Genomic DNA, 18,691 nt, shown 5'->3' with positions numbered 1-18,691 from the left:
CATTTTGCATTCCAGTGAACACGATTTCTCCTATTAGTCCTATTAGTCCTATCACAGTGACACTGTTTGTTGATTATTGTCATACCAAATATAAAAAATGCTCTCAGCTTACTTGAGGTTTTCTGTCTTAATTACCCAATACAAAGAAAAAGTAATTTTCTTATAGTCGACATGCGTCCTAAAATTCCAGATATTTCCTTCAACAGTTGGTGGAGAGTTAAAAAACCTTATATTGGACTTGGAGTTGATTGTGTAATGCACGTAATGTGTGTAATGTTTATCTGTGTGTATCTTTTTGCTTAGCTCTTTGGCTATGTAAAGAGAAAGATTATAGAAATTATAGAGATTATAGAAATTCAGCTACAGGCAGACCTTGAAAATATAAAATAACAGGCATAGCTCTATCACATTGGCACTACGTGGAGGTCAAACACTGGTTTATTTGAAAAGTTATCATGAACAGGAAAGAGAACATCAGCTGAGATTATTGTAAAAAGGAAGAAGTGCAAAAAAATTGTCAAAGATCAAAAAACGGTAGCTTCAGAAACACAGACGCAGAGAACAGCTAGTGTCTCCTTGAATGGTAGCGAGTGGTTGTCAGAGCTTGCTGGTTGTCACTTGTTTCATTCAGTCGTAAAGCACCAAAAACAAACCTGTCATTGCTTTAGTCAAAAGCCAATACAATAACTTGTCTGCAAATGCTTGCCAACCTCTACTTTCAAAACCACTGTTTCTGTTTTATTTATTTTTTTGCTGTTTGGTGAATAGTTGGTAATTCCAGACAAGTCATCGTCTTCCAATGCATAAATGCCACTGCAGCAGTCCTCTGAGAGTCGAGTCGAAAGCATCTTTCAGCAACCATTAGCCAAACAGCTGGGGAATACATATTTTTGCAGAGGGTTATTGGCCGGTCTCTTTACTTTGTTCTTTTGCAATAACTTGATTAGTTATTGAAGTTTTTCCCATAGAATAAATATAATCATTTGATATCCACACCTGGCTTTGGACTCCCAATTTTGAAGTCTCACCAGTTGTTAGCACGTCGGCTGCTACCATGAGATTTAGTTGGAGCCAGAAGTGGACATGTCTATTGGTACTGTAAGGTTGAAAATGTAATGTGGGAGTTTGTGTGGCTTGACTCCCTCTTGGAACCAGCCTCAAATGGCCGTTGGTGGATGGGCAATGAACTGCATTTCTCTCACAAACGTGGAACTGTAACTGCTGCGTCTGTAAAATGTGTTTTCTACTGTAAACTCAAAATTTGTTTCTGGTTCTCCCTATGGGTCAAAAAGATTTAGTATATTTAGATTTAATAACAAGCTTAGCTAATTCTCTCACTTAAAGCTAACATTAATTTTCTCCTTTCTTTTGCTTACCAGCATCTTTAGATCTCGTAACCTGACCTTGGTGTCATCCGATGTTTCAAATGCGATGACCCATCTTCATCCTCGTAACTATACCCTTCACAATGGTCAGTTAATCGGCCCACTGATCTTACAGTCTGCCTCCAAACCCACCATCTCCCCTGTCCTCGACTGCCCCATCAGCAGCAGGGATGCATGTGATGGGCAGCGTCTCGCAGGCCACTGGGAGCCAAGATTTCTCTGTCCAACAAGAGGATGTAGCTGTTACCGTGACAATGTCTCTCCCTTCTCCTCCTCGTCCTCCATCGAGGTATGCTGACATAGAAGATAACCAGATGAAATCACCTGACATTCCTCCACCACCTCCCCCACCTCCTCCTCCCCTACTGCCTCTGCCACCAGATCTTGGACACCCCGCTGGTGGGCTGAAGAAGAAAAGGAGGGTGAGGAGTTTTTTCTGGAAAACGATTCCAGAGGAGCAGGTAGAGTTCCTGCTTTACATTTGTCTCAGCACATTGTTTTAACATATATATTTTTAATATATATTACATTGTTTTGCTTACTGGCAAACGTAAATGATGACTAAGCACCTCTCTGAAAACGCTTGAGTCCAAAGAGAAATCGAGCACTTTCATAAAACGGCTATTACATTACTAAAGTCTGTGTCTCAGGTAAAGGGACGGCTCAACCTATGGACTCAAGGCCAAGTGAAACAGAAATACGAGATTGACGCTCAGACTGTCGAAGAGCTGTTCGGTCAACATGACGGTCAATCAAAAACCCTGGCAACGCCCGCCAGGGGAGGGAAAACCAGCAGCTCATTTAGAGAGACCAAACAGGAGGTGTGTTTTTGATGCAGGGCTGCGTGTGCTGCTGTTTGTTGAAGGCATGGGAGATGGAGTGAAGTGTGTGTGACAGTTTCCACCAGGGCTTTGACCTCAGATTGACCCTCTCTCTCTCTCACACTCAGGTTTCCATTCTAGATGCTAAGCGAGGGATGAACATTGCAATTTTTCTCAAACAGTTCAAGAGGTAAATAATCTCACTTGATCTTGAGCATGATCTCTCTCACTCACTCACTCACACACACACACACACACACACACACACACACACACACACACACACACACACACACACACACACACACACACACACACACACACACACAGTTTAACCCAACATGAAAACATAGAGACAAAGACAAAATATGTTTTGTTATGTATTTGGTTGTTCATTGCTGCCTCTGTTTGATTTCCATGATAAGAAGCATCAGAGCATCGAACTGATAATTTCTGACTGAAAGTTATGTCAAGTGGATTAAATTATGATAGGCAATCTTTCACTTTAAAGGTCACGGATTTGATTCCCAGAGAAAAGAAGAAAAGGAAAGTCATGAACAGGAATGCTAAATGCAGACAGTGTTGTCATGTCGGTGTTTGTTGAGAATAATGTGGGTATGACACAGCATGACTATGACAAAATGACTGTCAGACGGAGATGGGAATTTTATTAGCTGATGGCGTGTCACAAAGCGATGCTGTATTGTAGTGTGTTTCCTCACCATCATCCTGAAGTGTTGAATAAACAAATGTGGTGATGTGGGCAGGTTATACTTGATTGAATACACACTACAGACATGTGACCATATGTCAGATTAGAGGAAAAGACTGACGTTTACGGAGATAATACAACAAGGGACGCAAGAGATGAAGCGAGCAAAATGAAAACAATTAAATTCAAGTTGACCAAAAAAAGAGATGTAAAATAATAACTTAATGGAATGTGAAGGTTCTCAGTCATCTGCGTCATCGTAGTCTAAGGAGCTTAAAAAAAGTGTCTGGACTTGAGCTTAATTGAAGACCTTTTTTTTTACCTCTCATCCGAGAAGCTTCTATCGTCTGTCCATCTGTATCTAAAGGACAAAGGTCACTCTTTCGAGGATATCAATGTTCACATTTTGGACAGAGAAGACTGTTTGAAAGAGGAGTAAAATAATTCATCTATGTCCACTGTGAGCGACCGTCTTTGAACAGAGGCGGTGGTTTACGACACCAACTCTCTGCCATCTATAATCCAGTTCTGAGATCCCTTCCCAGACACCTTAACGCCCACTCACATCCTGGGCCATCTGACCTCAGGAAATCACACGATGGGGTGGGGCCAGGTTTCACAATGAGCTCACCTGAAACCCTGGCTGATTGTGACCTACACCAGTTTTCACACCTTGGCTCATGTGATTAGGTAAAGGATCATTAGGGGGTCCATTGTCCCTCTTGGGGGGGAAACTCCCATAGGGCTTAAAATCCGGGACCCTCCACCAATCGCTCTTAGAACTGAAGAAGCTTCTCGGATGAGAAGTGAAACGTCTTCAAGGAAACTTAAAGAAGTCCAGACGCTTTTCTTTCCAAGCTCCTTAGAATAACTTAATGGATATAAACTGATCTTAAATTGACAAATGACAAACTGTCTAAACAAAGATTTAAATTCATAATGAAGAGCTACAGAAGTGACAGAAAATAACTACAATGTCATTGATTATTGACTATTATTAACAAAAAGATTTAAACTGACAACAAAGAGGCTGAGAGATGCAAAATAGCAATAAGAAGAACTAAACCACTTGAGGAGAAAAGAAGAAAAATGAGAATGGTGTAACCTTGTGACAAAGGAGGCCAAATGGCTGAAAGTGAACTTAACTTGCATGAAGAGGTGCAAAGTGGCAATAAAGGGGTGTAAAATGGTTAAAAAGATGCAAAATAGGTGCAAGGCAACTTATGTTAGCCATGAAAAGATACAAAATGAAGACTGAGAAACTAAAATTGATCACAAAGAGAAAAAACAGTGACAAAGGGAAACGAAATGAGAATACGAGGAAATGCGAAATTGTGACAAGCATACATAATTTGATGACAAAAAGATGAAAATCTCTACAAGAGCGATTAAATAGAAATAAAGAGATACAAAATGGTAACGAACAGGCATAAAGTGGCTACAAAGGGACATAAAATGAACAAAAAAAGCATACAAAATGGGACAAAACAGCAAGAAAGTGATATCCTACATTCAAATCAAAGCATAGCGCTGCTCCAGTGAGACACAAAACAGCTCGGCTACACCGCAGTTGTGGTTCGTGTGTCCTTGAGCCTGATGTCTTAATCCTCTGTAGGAGGGTTGGTGGTCTTGTGCATCTCTTACCCCAGGGGCCTGCTGTCTTGTAACCCATTCATGGTAAGGTCACCGCAATGCTGCTTGACAGAATTACTGCATTTATATTGTTCATAGATACGTATTTATGAAGCTTTAATGTAGTTCAAAGAATGAAAAAACTTGCTTTATCTAAACCTCCCTTCACCTTTTTTACATTTATACCTCACTGAGGATTTTACATCTTCACCACAGCTTAATATAGAGATAGGAAGTCACGTAAAAAGTGTCCACAAGGTGAGTCAGTTGGCTAAGCTTAGAGAATGTATTGAATGAATGTGCTGAATCATTCTGGTCACCATGTTGAGACTTAGTGCTTACCAAACACACTGAGGGACATACAGGCATGTGGGAGACGGAGAGCAGGAATGTACAGCAACTATACCTGAAATCAATTAGAGAAGAATCTGGGTTGTATTGCATGATTTTATGTTCACGATGTACAATATCCACAAAAACTCTGTCATTCAGTTTCAAATTAAGCTGAAGGTTTTGCAGCTGCTTTAACACCGAGCTAAAAGTACCCAAAAGTTAGTTCTGTTCATCCGGACGTAACGTTTCCAGGTGGAGAAAAGTTTTGTCACTTATCAGGATTTCCTTACCTGGATGATTGAGCATGCATCATGACTTTAGTATAAGTACTTTTAACTTTTCCAACAACAAAGTAACAATTTTGAGAAGTGGGAAGTAAAAGACACAGCCATCTGCTCCAGGAAATATACTTTGAGATGACTGTGCAAAATGTTTGAGTTGCCCTGCACTTCTTTATACTTTTCTAAGGAAATGGTTAAAAAAACAAAGGTGCAGCGATTTATTAAAACGTGAGGAAACATACATGGAAAACCAGTATATAAGACAAATCAGAGTTTGTACAGTTCAGATGAGCCTGAAAATCTGTATTTAGCAGGATCACCTTTGTTCTTCAGCACAGCCTGAACTTTCTTAAACAGCATGCTTGTACTTTCTTTAAACAGTCTTCAGGAATAGTTCTCCAGGCTTCTTTAAGGACATTCAAAACTCTTCTTTGGATGTGTTGTTTTGCTTTGTTTGTTCTGTTCTCACACTGCTTCAGTAATGTTGAGATTTGGGCTCAGGGGAGGTCAGTCCATGACTGATACCATTTTATTGTGCAGGTCCAGGTACAGTCAAGGTGTTCTTTTACTGTAATTGACAATGTGTTTGGGATTATTCTGATGTTGAAAAATGAAGTCTTTACCAATCAAATGCTTTGCAGACTTGTGCAGTGTGTCAAAATCAGACTTTTCTTTGTTCATAGTTCTTCCATTTTAACAAGATCTCCAACACCATTTACTGAAATGCAGCCTTAAAACATGAAAGACTCCACCAGGTTGTACAGGCAACTGTAAAGACTCACTGTTAACCACCTGTCTCTATTTCTCACGCTCTCCTTCCATGCTCCGCACATCTCTGATAAATCACTGCCGTAAATTTAAAGCCAACATTTCTCAGGCAGGTAAGAAGGTAAGAGAGCAGCGGAGACAATCATTAGCGTCACAGCGGATTCCATTGAACGATCACTTAATGTGTGACAAACAGCTCTCCGACCAACAACAACCCCAGAACGCCAACAACTTCTAAACCCACAAATCCACTCTCAGATATCCTTGGCTGAGATTTAGACAGATGTAAACAGCACTGACAGACAGTATTCAGAAAATACTAATTTTCTTTGTCATAAAATTAAGGAAACAAAATTTCAAATGTGGGATTTTTGCTTTCTCGTTTTAGGGCTTGTTGCTTAGAAAATCCCATTTTAAAAGTATGTCCAGAGCATGTTACTAAAACTGTTGTTAATACATCTGCAAACTCTGTGACATCATGTTGCATTTATAACAGAGTGTAAAAATATGTACAAGGAAGTTCTACTTGGTGGGATGATCTGACAGAACACGCCTGTCCAGTTTATTCAGCTCACTCAGTCAAGAAACGGTTTTCATGAACTCTGACATCAGAATTTCAGTCTTTTTGTGCTTGGCCTAACTGTGAAAGTGTGCTCTGTACTCATTGAACAAATTGAAGGTTTCAGCGAAAAATACAAAAACTGGATATAAAATAGGAAAATCTCAAGTTTATGGAATTCCTCATGACCTTGAAAGCAGCTTTGCACAATAACTCTGTGCAAGAAAGTTTCTATCTCCTGACAACAGGACAATAAGTTAAATTTTGAGTTTTTGAGTTTCTCTTCATCCACTGTGTAGGTTAAAATAAACTGGATGTGTATCGGCACTGAAGTTAATTACTTAAAGAAGTTATTTTGTCCATTTTATTTTACTTGAAGTAACAGGGAAGGTGCTTCCAGTCAACAGAAAAATAACTATAAATGTCGTCTCAGGCTAATTCCTGAATGAATATATAACATTGTTTCAATGTTGAAAATGAAATTATCATTTAAAAGCAAATGGTTGGAGTTCACAAAGTGATAAAACTGTGTCTTAAATTATTCATTTTCTTGTTTGAATTTTAACCTGACAGAGTGAACTGAGTGTACCTTGTACGTGTGCAGATGGTAATTAAATCTCTGTGGGGGGAAAACCCAGATCAGCTTAGTGTAATGTTATTTTGATGCCATTTTAATTCTTAACTTCAGCACAACGAGTGTTGTGTTTGTTTTTTATATCGCTGCTCACACTAAATTTAAACATCTTCTTCCTCCAGGTCCAATGAGACTATAGTAGATGAAATCTGCCATGGCAACAGTGAGGCTTTTGGGGTGGAGCGTCTGAGAGAAATGCTGAAACTGCTGCCAGAGTCTGAAGAGGTGACACACACACACACACACACACACACACACTCTGATGTGTTTTTTTTTATCTGATCCATCTTTTTGCACTCATGAAGGTGAAGAAACTGAAGGCACACCGCGGCGAAGTCTCTCAGCTCTCATTGGCCGATTCCTTCATGTACCGGCTGATTCAGGTGCCCAGGTGAGCGCTGAACTTTTACTTAGTTATTCAGTTTTATGCTGCGTTCAACTTTCACTGCAAGTTTCAGAAATTAGAATTAAACCTTTATGTTTTTTTTTTAACATTTCCGATATTCATGCAAGATCCATGAAACAGTTTTACACTGAAAATACTTCCACTGTCTGTACAGTTTCACCGTTGCATTCACTGCAATACTGCACCAAAAAAGTACATTTTTGTTGTACTTGTATATTTACAACATTAAACATAAATACTTTTACTGGCTGTACAGTGGTTACTTTGAATTTTTACAGTGAAAACATGATGCACTGGTGTGAAACAGTGTTGGGTAAAAGTGGCCTGTGTACCAGCTCTAGCTCTAAGTGGGGGAAAATGTTTTTGTATCACTAAACAGGACCTTGTGACAGTTAACAGAGCTGACTCACAGTGACTCAGGAATCATAACCGTTAATGCATCAATTTGTGCTCAACAAAACAAACAAATGTTAGTAAGTAGCTGCTGCTGGAGCGCTGGTAATGTGACATCTGCCTTCAGATCATTTCAAAAACATCAAGCTGAATCAATTGCATGCCTGCAGCTCCCCCACACACCAATAACAACATCTCCTTAATGAGATGCGCTAAAAATAGTCCCACAGTTCAAACTAATTGCCAGCTGCTGGTATACAGTTACTACGAGAGTATGTAAAGTAGTAGCATTAGCTGTATTTAGTGATGTGTACCAGCTTGGACGCAAAATAAAAATGTATTAATCAATTCATTTTCACCTCTCTCTCTCTCGGTCTGCAGTTACACAGTCCGCATTGAATCCATGCTCTTAAAGGAGGATTTTCCGGCAGCGTGCGAGGCCATGAAACGGGACATTAAGATCCTTCGCGCCGCCATCAAAGGTAACACGCTCGCAGCATCAGCGGCACACGGATGAGCTGCTCTCTGCATGCAGCCGCTGTTGGGAGCTCACACAGGCCACAGCTCTGCTTTCTCTTCTCTTACTTATTGTCTCAGTGTCAACGCAGAGCAGAGAAGGACCAGAACCAACACTGAGTGTGTTACAATGTTTTATTCCTTACCACAAGCAAATGTGCTGCAGGAGGCAGGTAGAGATTATGTGGCCAGACTGCTTCTATCTGTGTTGTATGAACTGAAATTACTGAGAGAATGGCATGAACACCAACGATGGTGGTGGAGCTGTAAAACTTTTTAGAGCAAACTCATCAACTTTTTAAAATTAATTTTACATTTTTTAAAAAAAGTAACGTTTGACTCCTGACACTGGGATCAGGGCACTGAGGTAAAGTGGGGTTTGGTCAAATATACAATAAATAATAGGTGTTAAAAGTTGCATAGAGCATGTTTATAGTTACACTCTGAGATGCAGCTCATTGCTGCTGATGAACCTTATCTCTGTGTCTCGGCAATGAACAAACAACAAAGAAATCACACCGACTCACATCCATCAAAAACATTAAAAACCTCCAGAAAAGTTATTTTTCTTGACTCCAAACATAAGGTTCTGTTTGGGGTCGTCATCAGTGATGACATCGATCTCAGAGGATTCATTTAGCTTCAGAATCACCACGCAGAGGTGTAACCAAGAAGCTTCTAGAAACACTTTCACAGATTTAGCAGATTCTGTTACACAGATTGTGTTACAGTGTCTCAGAATCAGTACTTTCACCTTTAAGTGAAGGAGTGAGCCGTTTGATTCAGAAGTTGTAAAAAAATAAAGAAAGAAAAGAGATCTGTGTATGAAACTCTGGAATATTTTTTAACAAAAATAAAATAATAATAAAAAAGATGAAAAGAAATAAAACACAATAAATCTGGACTGAATGTCGTTGGTGCAGAAATACCTGCAGTAAAGCCTTCTCCTCGTTTACACCCTCCACCCAATACAGACTAACACCTTCAGTATTTTTAGCAGTGTGTGTGTGAACTTGATAACTGCCTGAACTGTTAACTAACCTTCCACATGCTAACACTGCATGTGATAATACAGCAAACCCAGTGGGATTTTAGCACCATAAGCTTATGTTATCTGTATCTTTACTGCACAGGTTTTGTGTTTTTTCTCTCTTTACTCTCTTTTTACACAGTTATTTCCAGCAGGTGATGCTTTTGCATTAGTTTATCCTTTATGTACTGACACAAATGAAGACATCATTTCTTTTACTTTGTCTCCGTCCTCCAGAATTAATGTGTTGCGAGGAGCTCCATGCTGTTCTCCACCTGGTGCTGCAGGCCGGAAACCTCCTTAACGCTGTGAGTAGGAAAAAAAACATTGTACAGCATCAATGAATAATTAGATGAGGGAGAAAAAAGTGGATAGATGGTGGAAGAAGAAAAAGAAATACAAGAAGGAAGAAGAGGCAACAAAAGGCTTTTTAGTTTACACCCTTTATTTCCGTGACAATAAGTTAATATTAGAATTCTGGTTTATTTCCTGTTTCTGTACATAACCTAAAACTTTGCACGGAAACTTTTTTTTTAGAGTGAGTCAAGATGAAAAATCAGACGTAATATACTCTTTTTAAAAACACTCACATATATTAATACGAGTGTCAAGTGGTCACTGGAGGCTGGCTCCAAAATTGAGTCAGTCCCAACAAAACTCATGTTTAAATGTTCAACTTTAGATCAGAATTAAACATGTTTACTGTGTGCTACAAATAGATTTAGATTCATATGTACAGTTTTAACCATGAGATTAACTGTAACTTTGGCTACGTTCACACTGTAGGTCTTATTAATGCTCAACTCTGATTTTTTTTGATCAAATCTGACTTTTGTGTCTGCTTGTTCACACTGCAGATAAAATCTGACAGCAAACGCGCTCTAGTGTGAACCCTCAAAGCGGCCCGCGTGTGCAAAAGAAGACGTCACACACAATGCGCTCTGTTTAGACCCAGACTGAACAGTATTGTTTGACTGTTGGCCCTTAATATAAAGACTTGTTTCAGACTTTACGTTTCCCAATTTTGCTTTAAATTATAAAGTTATTGTGTTATTTACATATGGCCTAATAATGATCCTTATTGCTGTTTTAGAGGAGCGCTGCTTCAAAGGATACTTGCAGATTTCTCTCAGAATCTGCAGGTTATACAGTACAAATAAAATGTTCACGTTTCTCCAACGTTGTCTGCCCAACAGTTTCTCTGGATGGACAGGAAGTGTTCATGATGTCTTCTCTGGCGCTGATAATTGGCGTCTGTCTTGTGTTGGTGACGTAAAAGACGGATTTAATGCGACGTGGCCGTTCAAACAGCAGTCGCTTTCTGAAACATCAGATATGTATCGGATTCAGTACCACATACGAAAGTGACCTGGGTCGGATTTGAAAATATTAGATTTGTGCCGTTCACACTGTCATACCATGATCGGATATGGGTCGCAGAGGGTCGGATTTGATGCGCTTTCGCCTGCAGTGTTAACGTAGCCTTAGACTTCAAGTTATCATCCAAATATAGGCTCTTGTTTTAAAAACTGACATGATGGCGGCCAAAACCATGCGTGACAGCATGGTGGCTAAATCCATCATTTAATTACAGTCAGGGTATCACTATGAACAATTTATCACTCACAAATTGATTGGAAATAATATAGTGTCTTCTAAAGGTTTTAAATTTCAAAATGATTTGTTTTTAATTCATAACTGTTGGTTGTCTTATACACAGTGTGGACCAATGACATGCATTCATTGGTGAACAGATGCAGAAATCAGACTCGTGCAAAATGTAACAGTGACTGAAAATGATGAAAGAAAATCATACAAAAACTATTTATGAATCTGAGTAAAAGTTCAAATTGTGGATCTAAATAAAATTTTATGCATAAAACAGGTTGGTGCACTAAATTAAGCAGCCTCCAAAGAGGATATTTAAATCAAGTTATTAAATTTGAACGACATGGAAATAACGATATGACCAACACAGCTACACATTAATTAATAAAATCAGAGTATGCTGTATGTATATGTAGGTATAATTAAAGGCGAAAGAAAATTAGATCCCAAATAACTGCAAATTCATTAATGAGCATAAAAAGCTGCATTTATCAATGTAAAAAACTCAAAGCAAGCTGTTTCTTGAACTGATTGATTATTTCAACAAACACAAATATATGTAAATGTAATGAAAATTGTCTTTGTTCAAACAAAGTCAGTTATTAATTAGACAATAAATGATAAGATATCAAAATAGTATCTGTAAAGTGTGACTGACAGGAAACTGCACAACGATGAGTGCTCTGCAAAAATGTGGAGACCAAAGAAACTGCAAACTAAAACAGACATTTTAACCAACATTGTTTTGTAAGTAAATCAACATTTCACTGCATAATAATGAGAATATGCCCACATGCTATCCACTCTAATAATAATGCCTAAGGGAAGCATGTACATGTACATGGACTAGTGTAGAGATGGATCCCATGTCAGAGGCAACAAAGTGGGCATTAGTGACAATGTGGTCTGAGCAACAATGATGGAGACCAAAGGAAAGTCAAAACTAAATCGCATTTTAATCAACTATCCCTCAGTGACATTTATTTCAGTTTAATGAATTCTGCAGAGACGCCCTCAAAAAATAAAAGTCCAGCATAGAGCGGCTGAGTGAATGTGGTCTGGACTCTGTGGAGGAGAGTCATGGTTTCAGAGACTCTGTAGAAAGACAGAATACCTGCTCTGTGATCCAGGTACACTCCTACTCTGAAGGACCGAGGACCTGAGAGGACAGTTTGGAGATTGTTGTGCCAAAATGTATAACTGCTTGTGTCACAATCTAATGCCCAAGATTTTTCATTATATCCAAAAAAACATTCATTGCCAAACCCTGCTCTGCTGATATTCTTGTATGCGACTGCTACATAAACTCCTCCCCCTCTCCACTCCACCTCCCAGTAACAACGTCCAGTCAGACTTTCTCTACTCAGGACCTGATAACATCCAGTGAATCTGTCTGGATGATCAGAATAAGACTGTCGTTGTTCCATAAATGTTGCTTTTCTGTTTCCTTCAGATAATAACAGACGTGTGTTTGCTGTGTTTGGATCCAGTGTGATTTCATGTGAATATTTTAAGAATCCAGCTCTGGTCTTTGGCTCTGCTGGTGACAGTAAAACATCCTCTTCAGTGACTGTCAGTGAGATGTTTGTCCATTCCTCTCTCAGAATGTTCTGTAGTTTATCTCTGGTCTCTGACACAGCTGCTGTCACATCCTCAAAGTAGCTCAGAGGACGAATATTGATGCTGGATGAGTGTGTAGACTCACTGAGTGCTGACAGTGAGGGGTAGTTGTGTAGAAACTGGTTGTGATCCTCTGTGTGTGAGAGCTGCTCCAGCTCGCCGTCTTTCCTCTTCAGCTCAGCGATCTCCTGCTCCAGCTTCTCCTGAAGCTCTTTGACTCGACTCACTTCAGTTTCCTGCTGGGATCTGACCTGCTGCTTCACATCAGAGCTTCTTTTCTGGAGGAGACGGATCAGCTCAGTGAACATCTTCTCACTGTCCTCCACTGCTTTATCAGCAGAGCCATTGATGGCCTCCACCTCCTGTTGAAGCAGCTTCACATCTTTCTCTCGCTCCTGGATTCTCTGCTGGATGTTTAGTCGTCTCACCTCGAGCTCCTTCTGCTTCTCAGTCCTTTCTGCTGCAGCTGGGACTGTTTCATGGCCTTTATGTTCATCCATCAAGCAGAGATAACAGATACTCTGCTGATCAGTACGACAGAAAATCTTCATCACCTCATCATGACGAGAGCAGATGTTGTCCTGGAGCTTCACAGAAGTTTTAACAAGCTTATGCGTTCTAAAAGTTTGAGATTCATAGTGAGGTTGGAGGTGTTTCTCACAGTAAGAGGCCAGACAGACTAAACAGGACTTGATGGCTTTCAGCTTCCTCCCAGTGCAGACATCACAGGCCACATCTTCAGGTCCAGCATAGCAGTGATCAGCTGGAGCAGCTTGGAGTCCAGTCTTCTTCAGCTGCTCCACCAAAGCTGCTAACATGGTGTTTTTCTCCAGGACAGGCCTCGGTGTGAAAGTCTTCCTGCACTGAGGGCAGCTGTGGATTCCCTTCCTGTCCTCTTCATCCCAGAAACTTTTAATACAGTTCCTGCAGTAGCTGTGTCCACAGGCTGTAGTCACCGGATCCTTCAGTAGATCCAAACAGATGGAACAAGAGAAGGTTTCTCGGTCCAGCTGAACTCCTTTCTGTGCCATTTCTCCTCTCAGTGTCAGTGACTGTGTGAGTTTCTCTAATACTGATGCAATACAGGAAAAGATTTGGGTGTTTTTCATAAACAGGAAGTGGGAGTGGTTATGAGGCCTTGACTTATTCCAAGAGGAGAAGTGGTTTCAAGCAGACGGCGTGTGGTCATTTTTCACACAGCAGAGCACATTTAAAAATGTTTGTCTGTGTTAAATTGTTCGGAGGTTGATCTGCAGTTTTAATCACAGCCAGTCACTCTGCTGTTGAAGTACTACTTTTATTTCTGACGGTTTAGATTGCTAGTTTGAGCAGAAGTTGTATTTTAGTGTTACATACTAAGATTATGTAAATAAGCTGTCATTTAAAATCTCAGGGTCTGATTGCATGAGCTCATTTGACTGTCATGACACAATGATTGCAGAAAAAGTGTATTTATGTTCATTTAATTGATAAATGTTTAACAGAATGAGCTGATAATTGGGCGATACATGTTAGGTGTACAGTCAAACTGGAGACTTGCTGTCTCTACTCTCTCTTATCAGGTAGACTATGGAGACCAACTGCTTTGTGGGAAATGTATTTTTATAGTTTCAGATTCTGTTGTGCAAGTGTTTGAATGTTCACCACTATGAGTTTAATTTCTGTTCTATGTGCGTTGCAGGGAGGGTATGCAGGAAACGCAGTAGGCTTCAAGCTGTCGTCCCTCCTGTCTCTGGCTGACACCAAAGCTAACAAACCAGGCATGAACCTGCTGCACTTTGTCGCTCTGGTGAGTAACGTCATTGTTCATTTCATTTTTGCACATACACCAGTGTGGCTGAAGTCACAAAAACAGTTAAAGTGCTCTTTGGTTGTCAGGCACCATTGGTGAATGAGATTCATCTGAATTTGATCAAGGTTCTGGATGTAGTCGGCTGTGCTGGTTGGCACTCATTGGCAGGAGGTCAGGGACACTACTTCCGAATGGGTAGGCTGGAGATGTGGTCCCTCTTTCTTTTTTTTTTTTTTTAGGGAGGAAGACCCTAAAGACCCTATTTTTATGGGGAATCACACCTTTAGAGTTTCCAGGGAAGATCTATGCTATGATGTGGTTGTCATCCTGGTGTTGCTTTGGGTGTTTGCCATTGTTACAGGCTACTTGGTACCTGGACAACTGCAACCAGAGCTTGGTTCACATTACAGTCAATAAGTCATAGTTATTCCTGGAGAGTGGTGGACTCCGCCACTGCTGGTTTTGTACAGACTCTTTCAGATCTGGTGGTCTCAGAAACACGTCTCTCCTTTTTGCAGATGATACAATCCTTTTTTTGATTAATCTATTAATGAAATCAGCTCTTGAGACAGTTTGAGAGAGTTTGAAGCTCAGTGTGAAGTGGTTACAATGAAAATTAGCAGATCCACGTCTTAATGGTTTGAGTGGTGAAGAGAGACCTGAAGCTGAAGGGGAAGCTGTTGAGTAACTAGTTGATATAAATTCGAACCCTCAGAATAAAATTGCAGATACAACAGGTGGAAATTAGTTTATTCTGACAAGTTGTTGGTTCAGCTTCAGAGAGTGAGATGCTCAGTAGTTCAGGAGGGGCTCAGAATAGAGCTGCAGGCAAGTCCTACTGGTAGAAGGCCTAAACATGCTGGTGAGATTGTCTTTAAGGTGATTTCATGCAATGTCTACCAGAAGGGGACCCTGGGACAGAGAATGGGTCTCTTTATGTGGATTGAGAGCACCTCTGTACCACCAAAATGAGCAAGAGGAGGTAGCTGGAAAGAGGGGGTCTCATGTTTTGTTTTTTTGTTTTTCTATAGGAAGCCCATAAAAAAGATGAGAAGCTCTTGGAGTTTCCTCTCAAGCTGAGTCACATCCAGGCTGCAGCCAGGTCAGACATCACTTCATATTATTCACATATTAAATACTACAGTTGTCCACATACACCACTACATTTCTCCATCAACCTGTGTGGGTTAGATTTATTTATTATACTCCTTCTTTCCATCATTTTATTACATCTCTACAGAATCTGAGTGAACACCGCCCCCTGCTGGTTTCTTTTCAGTCCTTCATTTGATACTTAAATTACACCAGACACAAAATGAATGAAACCAAAGCAGAAATGAGGCTACATGGATTTGTTTTCCTTCCTTTGGTAGGATCTCATTGGAAACATTGGATGCTGAGCTGCATTTGCTGACATCTCGCACACACTCAGTGGAGGAGAGCATCCAGAGAGACACAGAGCTGCTGCAGCAACTGGACAGCTTTCTGCAGGTAACACACATAGCAGTATTTTAGTTTTATATAATCTTTAAATAAGTGTGTAGTTTAAAAAATAATTTTGTGCCTATTATGTTTGTCTCAGCATGCCACATCATCTCTCTGCTCACTCCGCGGCAGTCGGCAACAGCTAAAGAGGGAAGGCAGCGAGCTGATCGACTTTTTCTGCGAGGACAGAGACACTTTCAGGCTGGACGACTGTTTCAGCATCTTCCACACCTTCTGCTCCAGGTTCACAAATGCTGTCAAGGTACAACTATGAATGCAAATCCATAACACGAGTTGTACAACAATCCACACAAGATCCAGTAGATGTGGTTAAAACTGTTGGTATACTTCAACTGATACATTAGTCTTCATCCCATATTTAATAACACTTCTGATTTACAGTGAAACATATTAGTTTCTAAACCTTCCGTTTTGTGTGATTGCCAACAATTTCACCATTGTTGGCTTTTTGGCTCAAGTGTGTGTCCATTGCCTCTGAGTAGTTTCAATTCCCAAACCCCTCTCTCACGATGAGCTGTTGACAGAGACACAAATACCAGACCATAAATCAGGCATAAGAGGAGAAGCTGCATTTAAGGCCCAAGGGTTCACAGTTTGTTTTATTTTTTGATTTGTTTTGTTTGCTTTGATCTGTGCATCAGGATCTGATGCACACAGGAATTTTTTTTCAACATGCATAATATCTGTAGGCTATGGAGGACCAGAAGAGTCACGCGCATCAGGAAAATAACTTCTTTCTCTTTTTGAAGGAGAACATGGAGAGGGAGGCGAAGGAGGCGGCTCGTCGTCAGCGGCTACAAGAGCTGGAGGAGAAGAAGAGGCACTCCTGGGCTGGAGGAGAAAAGGTAGGATGACGTACGCAGACACTGTAAAACAAAGTCAATCAAAGATGTCTAACGATGATCCACTCTCTGTTCCCGTTATAGGTGGATGGAGTCTTTGGGCTGCGCTGCCACAGTGAGCTTGACATGTCCACTGCTTTGTCGCGGCATGACGAGGCCGGACTGTTGATGGAGCTCCTGACCCCTAGGTCCCACCCTCGCTCACCAGTGAACAACTCCCACAGTCCTCTGGGACGTGCTGTGAGCTTACGTCGTTCCCGAAAGTCTCCATCCTGCTCACCATCTATTGCTGCTGAGCAGGAACTAAGCACTTTCCTGGAAAAGGCGACTGATCGCAAAAACATTCAGCAAAGAGGCAAAGGGAGCAGTTTTCCATCTCCCTCAAGTCCAGGATTCCCAGTGTCCACCCAGGCAGCACCACAAAACTCCTCATCACCTTCCAAAAGGAGTCCAAAAAACAAAAACCATGCAACTGCCACTTACCTCAGCCAAAATGCTACCCAGACGTGTGCAAATGCCACTAATCCTGCAAATGAACTTGCAGTCAAACCTACCTCTGACTCAAACCAGCAATCTGAACACAACAACAAAAGCAGCAGTGATCAACCTGGCATGGGTTTAAGCAGCCATGCAACACTTACAACAAGCAACCAAAAGATGTTGAACTGGTTTTAACTCAGCAGACTGACTGCACTGATAAGAGCTTCAGCAGAGCACCACTGCTACAGGAAACATGGTGGTGGTTTTAGACAAATGCACGTTGGTTCCTGAGCTAAAAGTGTTTGGCAGTGGCGACACCCTCACAAGTCATAGCGAAAACAGACATGTTGGTCTTCATCAAGATGATGTGACAATCACAGATTTGGAAGAAGAGAAAGGGGATGAATTGCAAGTTGATAAGGTGCATAATAATGGCCAACTGATTGTAAATCCAAAACAATCTGATGAGCAAGTCTGTGAGCTCAGCTCTTCTTCAACACCAAGAGAGGGCGATGAGGGGCAAGAGGATAAGGTGGTTGTATGGTGTGTGACGGGTGTGTGCGAGGCTACAAGTGACACACAAAGCACCTATGCAGAAACTGAAAAAGATCAGCATAAGGGTGACAACCAAGGAGGAAACAAACTAACTTCCTCTGCTTTAGCCAATGACATGCCTTCAGAACCTCAACCGGCCAATGAAAAACCAGTGCCTGTACCCATCAGTAGCCAACCAGTGCCTGTCCCCCGCTGTGATGACACATCACTGCTTGTTTCTTCCTCTGTGTGGCACCTGAAAGAACCTCCAACACCTAATGTAGTGCCTGCTCTCACAGCAGATGCTTCTGAGAAAGATAAAGAACTGGAGGAAGAAGCAGAAGTGTCCACCAACAGGAACAGTGATGGAGTGACCGTCTCAAAACAATCAACAGAAGAGAAAAGCAAAAACAACATGGCATCTAAAGACTCAACCAGTAAAACTGCAAAAGCAGCTTCCTCCACCAAAGTAAAAGCAGAACCAGCAACTCCATCTAAACTACCCAGCAAGAGCCTTCCTACGTCTAAAGTCCAAACTAATGGGAAGAAACCTACCCCAAACACTATCTCTGCATCTGGCAAATCCAAATCTATCCGGACCCTCACAACCTCCGAGAACAAGGACATGAGGAGGGTTGTGCCAATATCCAGGACCAACAGAAGTCCATCCAGAATCAAACATACAGAGAAGAATCGAGGCTCCTCCAGCACCGCAGTGCCCACCAGTCTGACTCCCTCAAAACGAAGCAGTGCTTCCCCTCGACGAGTAGCGAGGCCTGCAAATGCTCCTTCATCCCGACAATCTGGGATCCCCAAGACTTTGGATCCAAAGGACTCAA

The 18,691-nt window shown here is 41.0% G+C and overlaps 2 protein-coding genes across 2 annotated transcripts in view; one reads left to right on the top strand and one right to left on the bottom strand.

Annotated features, from left to right (window-relative positions):
- The window catches only part of LOC120715737 (FH2 domain-containing protein 1-like), a 28,966-nt gene extending 11,453 nt beyond the window's left edge, over positions 1-17,513 (top strand). The window contains exons 2-14 of the mRNA XM_040002835.1: positions 1,380-1,846; positions 2,036-2,206; positions 2,335-2,396; positions 7,248-7,350; positions 7,431-7,516; positions 8,306-8,406; positions 9,708-9,778; positions 14,380-14,487; positions 15,522-15,592; positions 15,864-15,981; positions 16,073-16,237; positions 16,746-16,841; positions 16,923-17,513. Of these exons, the coding sequence (XP_039858769.1) occupies positions 1,556-1,846; positions 2,036-2,206; positions 2,335-2,396; positions 7,248-7,350; positions 7,431-7,516; positions 8,306-8,406; positions 9,708-9,778; positions 14,380-14,487; positions 15,522-15,592; positions 15,864-15,981; positions 16,073-16,237; positions 16,746-16,841; positions 16,923-17,513 (2,034 nt within the window). The 5' untranslated portion in view covers positions 1,380-1,555. The remainder of the gene's footprint in view (positions 1-1,379; positions 1,847-2,035; positions 2,207-2,334; positions 2,397-7,247; positions 7,351-7,430; positions 7,517-8,305; positions 8,407-9,707; positions 9,779-14,379; positions 14,488-15,521; positions 15,593-15,863; positions 15,982-16,072; positions 16,238-16,745; positions 16,842-16,922) is intronic.
- Positions 10,854-13,918, bottom strand: LOC120715685 (tripartite motif-containing protein 16-like). The gene has a single exon (XM_040002767.1). It carries the CDS (start codon positions 13,805-13,807, stop codon positions 12,059-12,061), a length of 1,749 nt encoding a protein of 582 aa, XP_039858701.1. The 5' UTR covers positions 13,808-13,918; the 3' UTR covers positions 10,854-12,058.
- Positions 17,514-18,691: the final 1,178 nt, after the last annotated feature.

Source organism: Simochromis diagramma, unplaced genomic scaffold (genome assembly GCF_900408965.1).
Source record: "Simochromis diagramma unplaced genomic scaffold, fSimDia1.1 OVJJ01000457.1, whole genome shotgun sequence".
Classification (NCBI taxonomy): Eukaryota; Metazoa; Chordata; class Actinopteri; order Cichliformes; family Cichlidae; genus Simochromis; species Simochromis diagramma.
The sequence above is the reverse complement of the archived record's forward strand: the minus strand, read 5'-3'. Positions and strand labels throughout refer to the sequence as shown.

Excerpts from the sequence above, each read along its gene's own strand:
- LOC120715685 (XM_040002767.1), bottom strand. The coding sequence starts at position 13,807 with ATGAAAAACACCCAAATCTTTTCCTGTATTGCATCAGTATTAGAGAAA.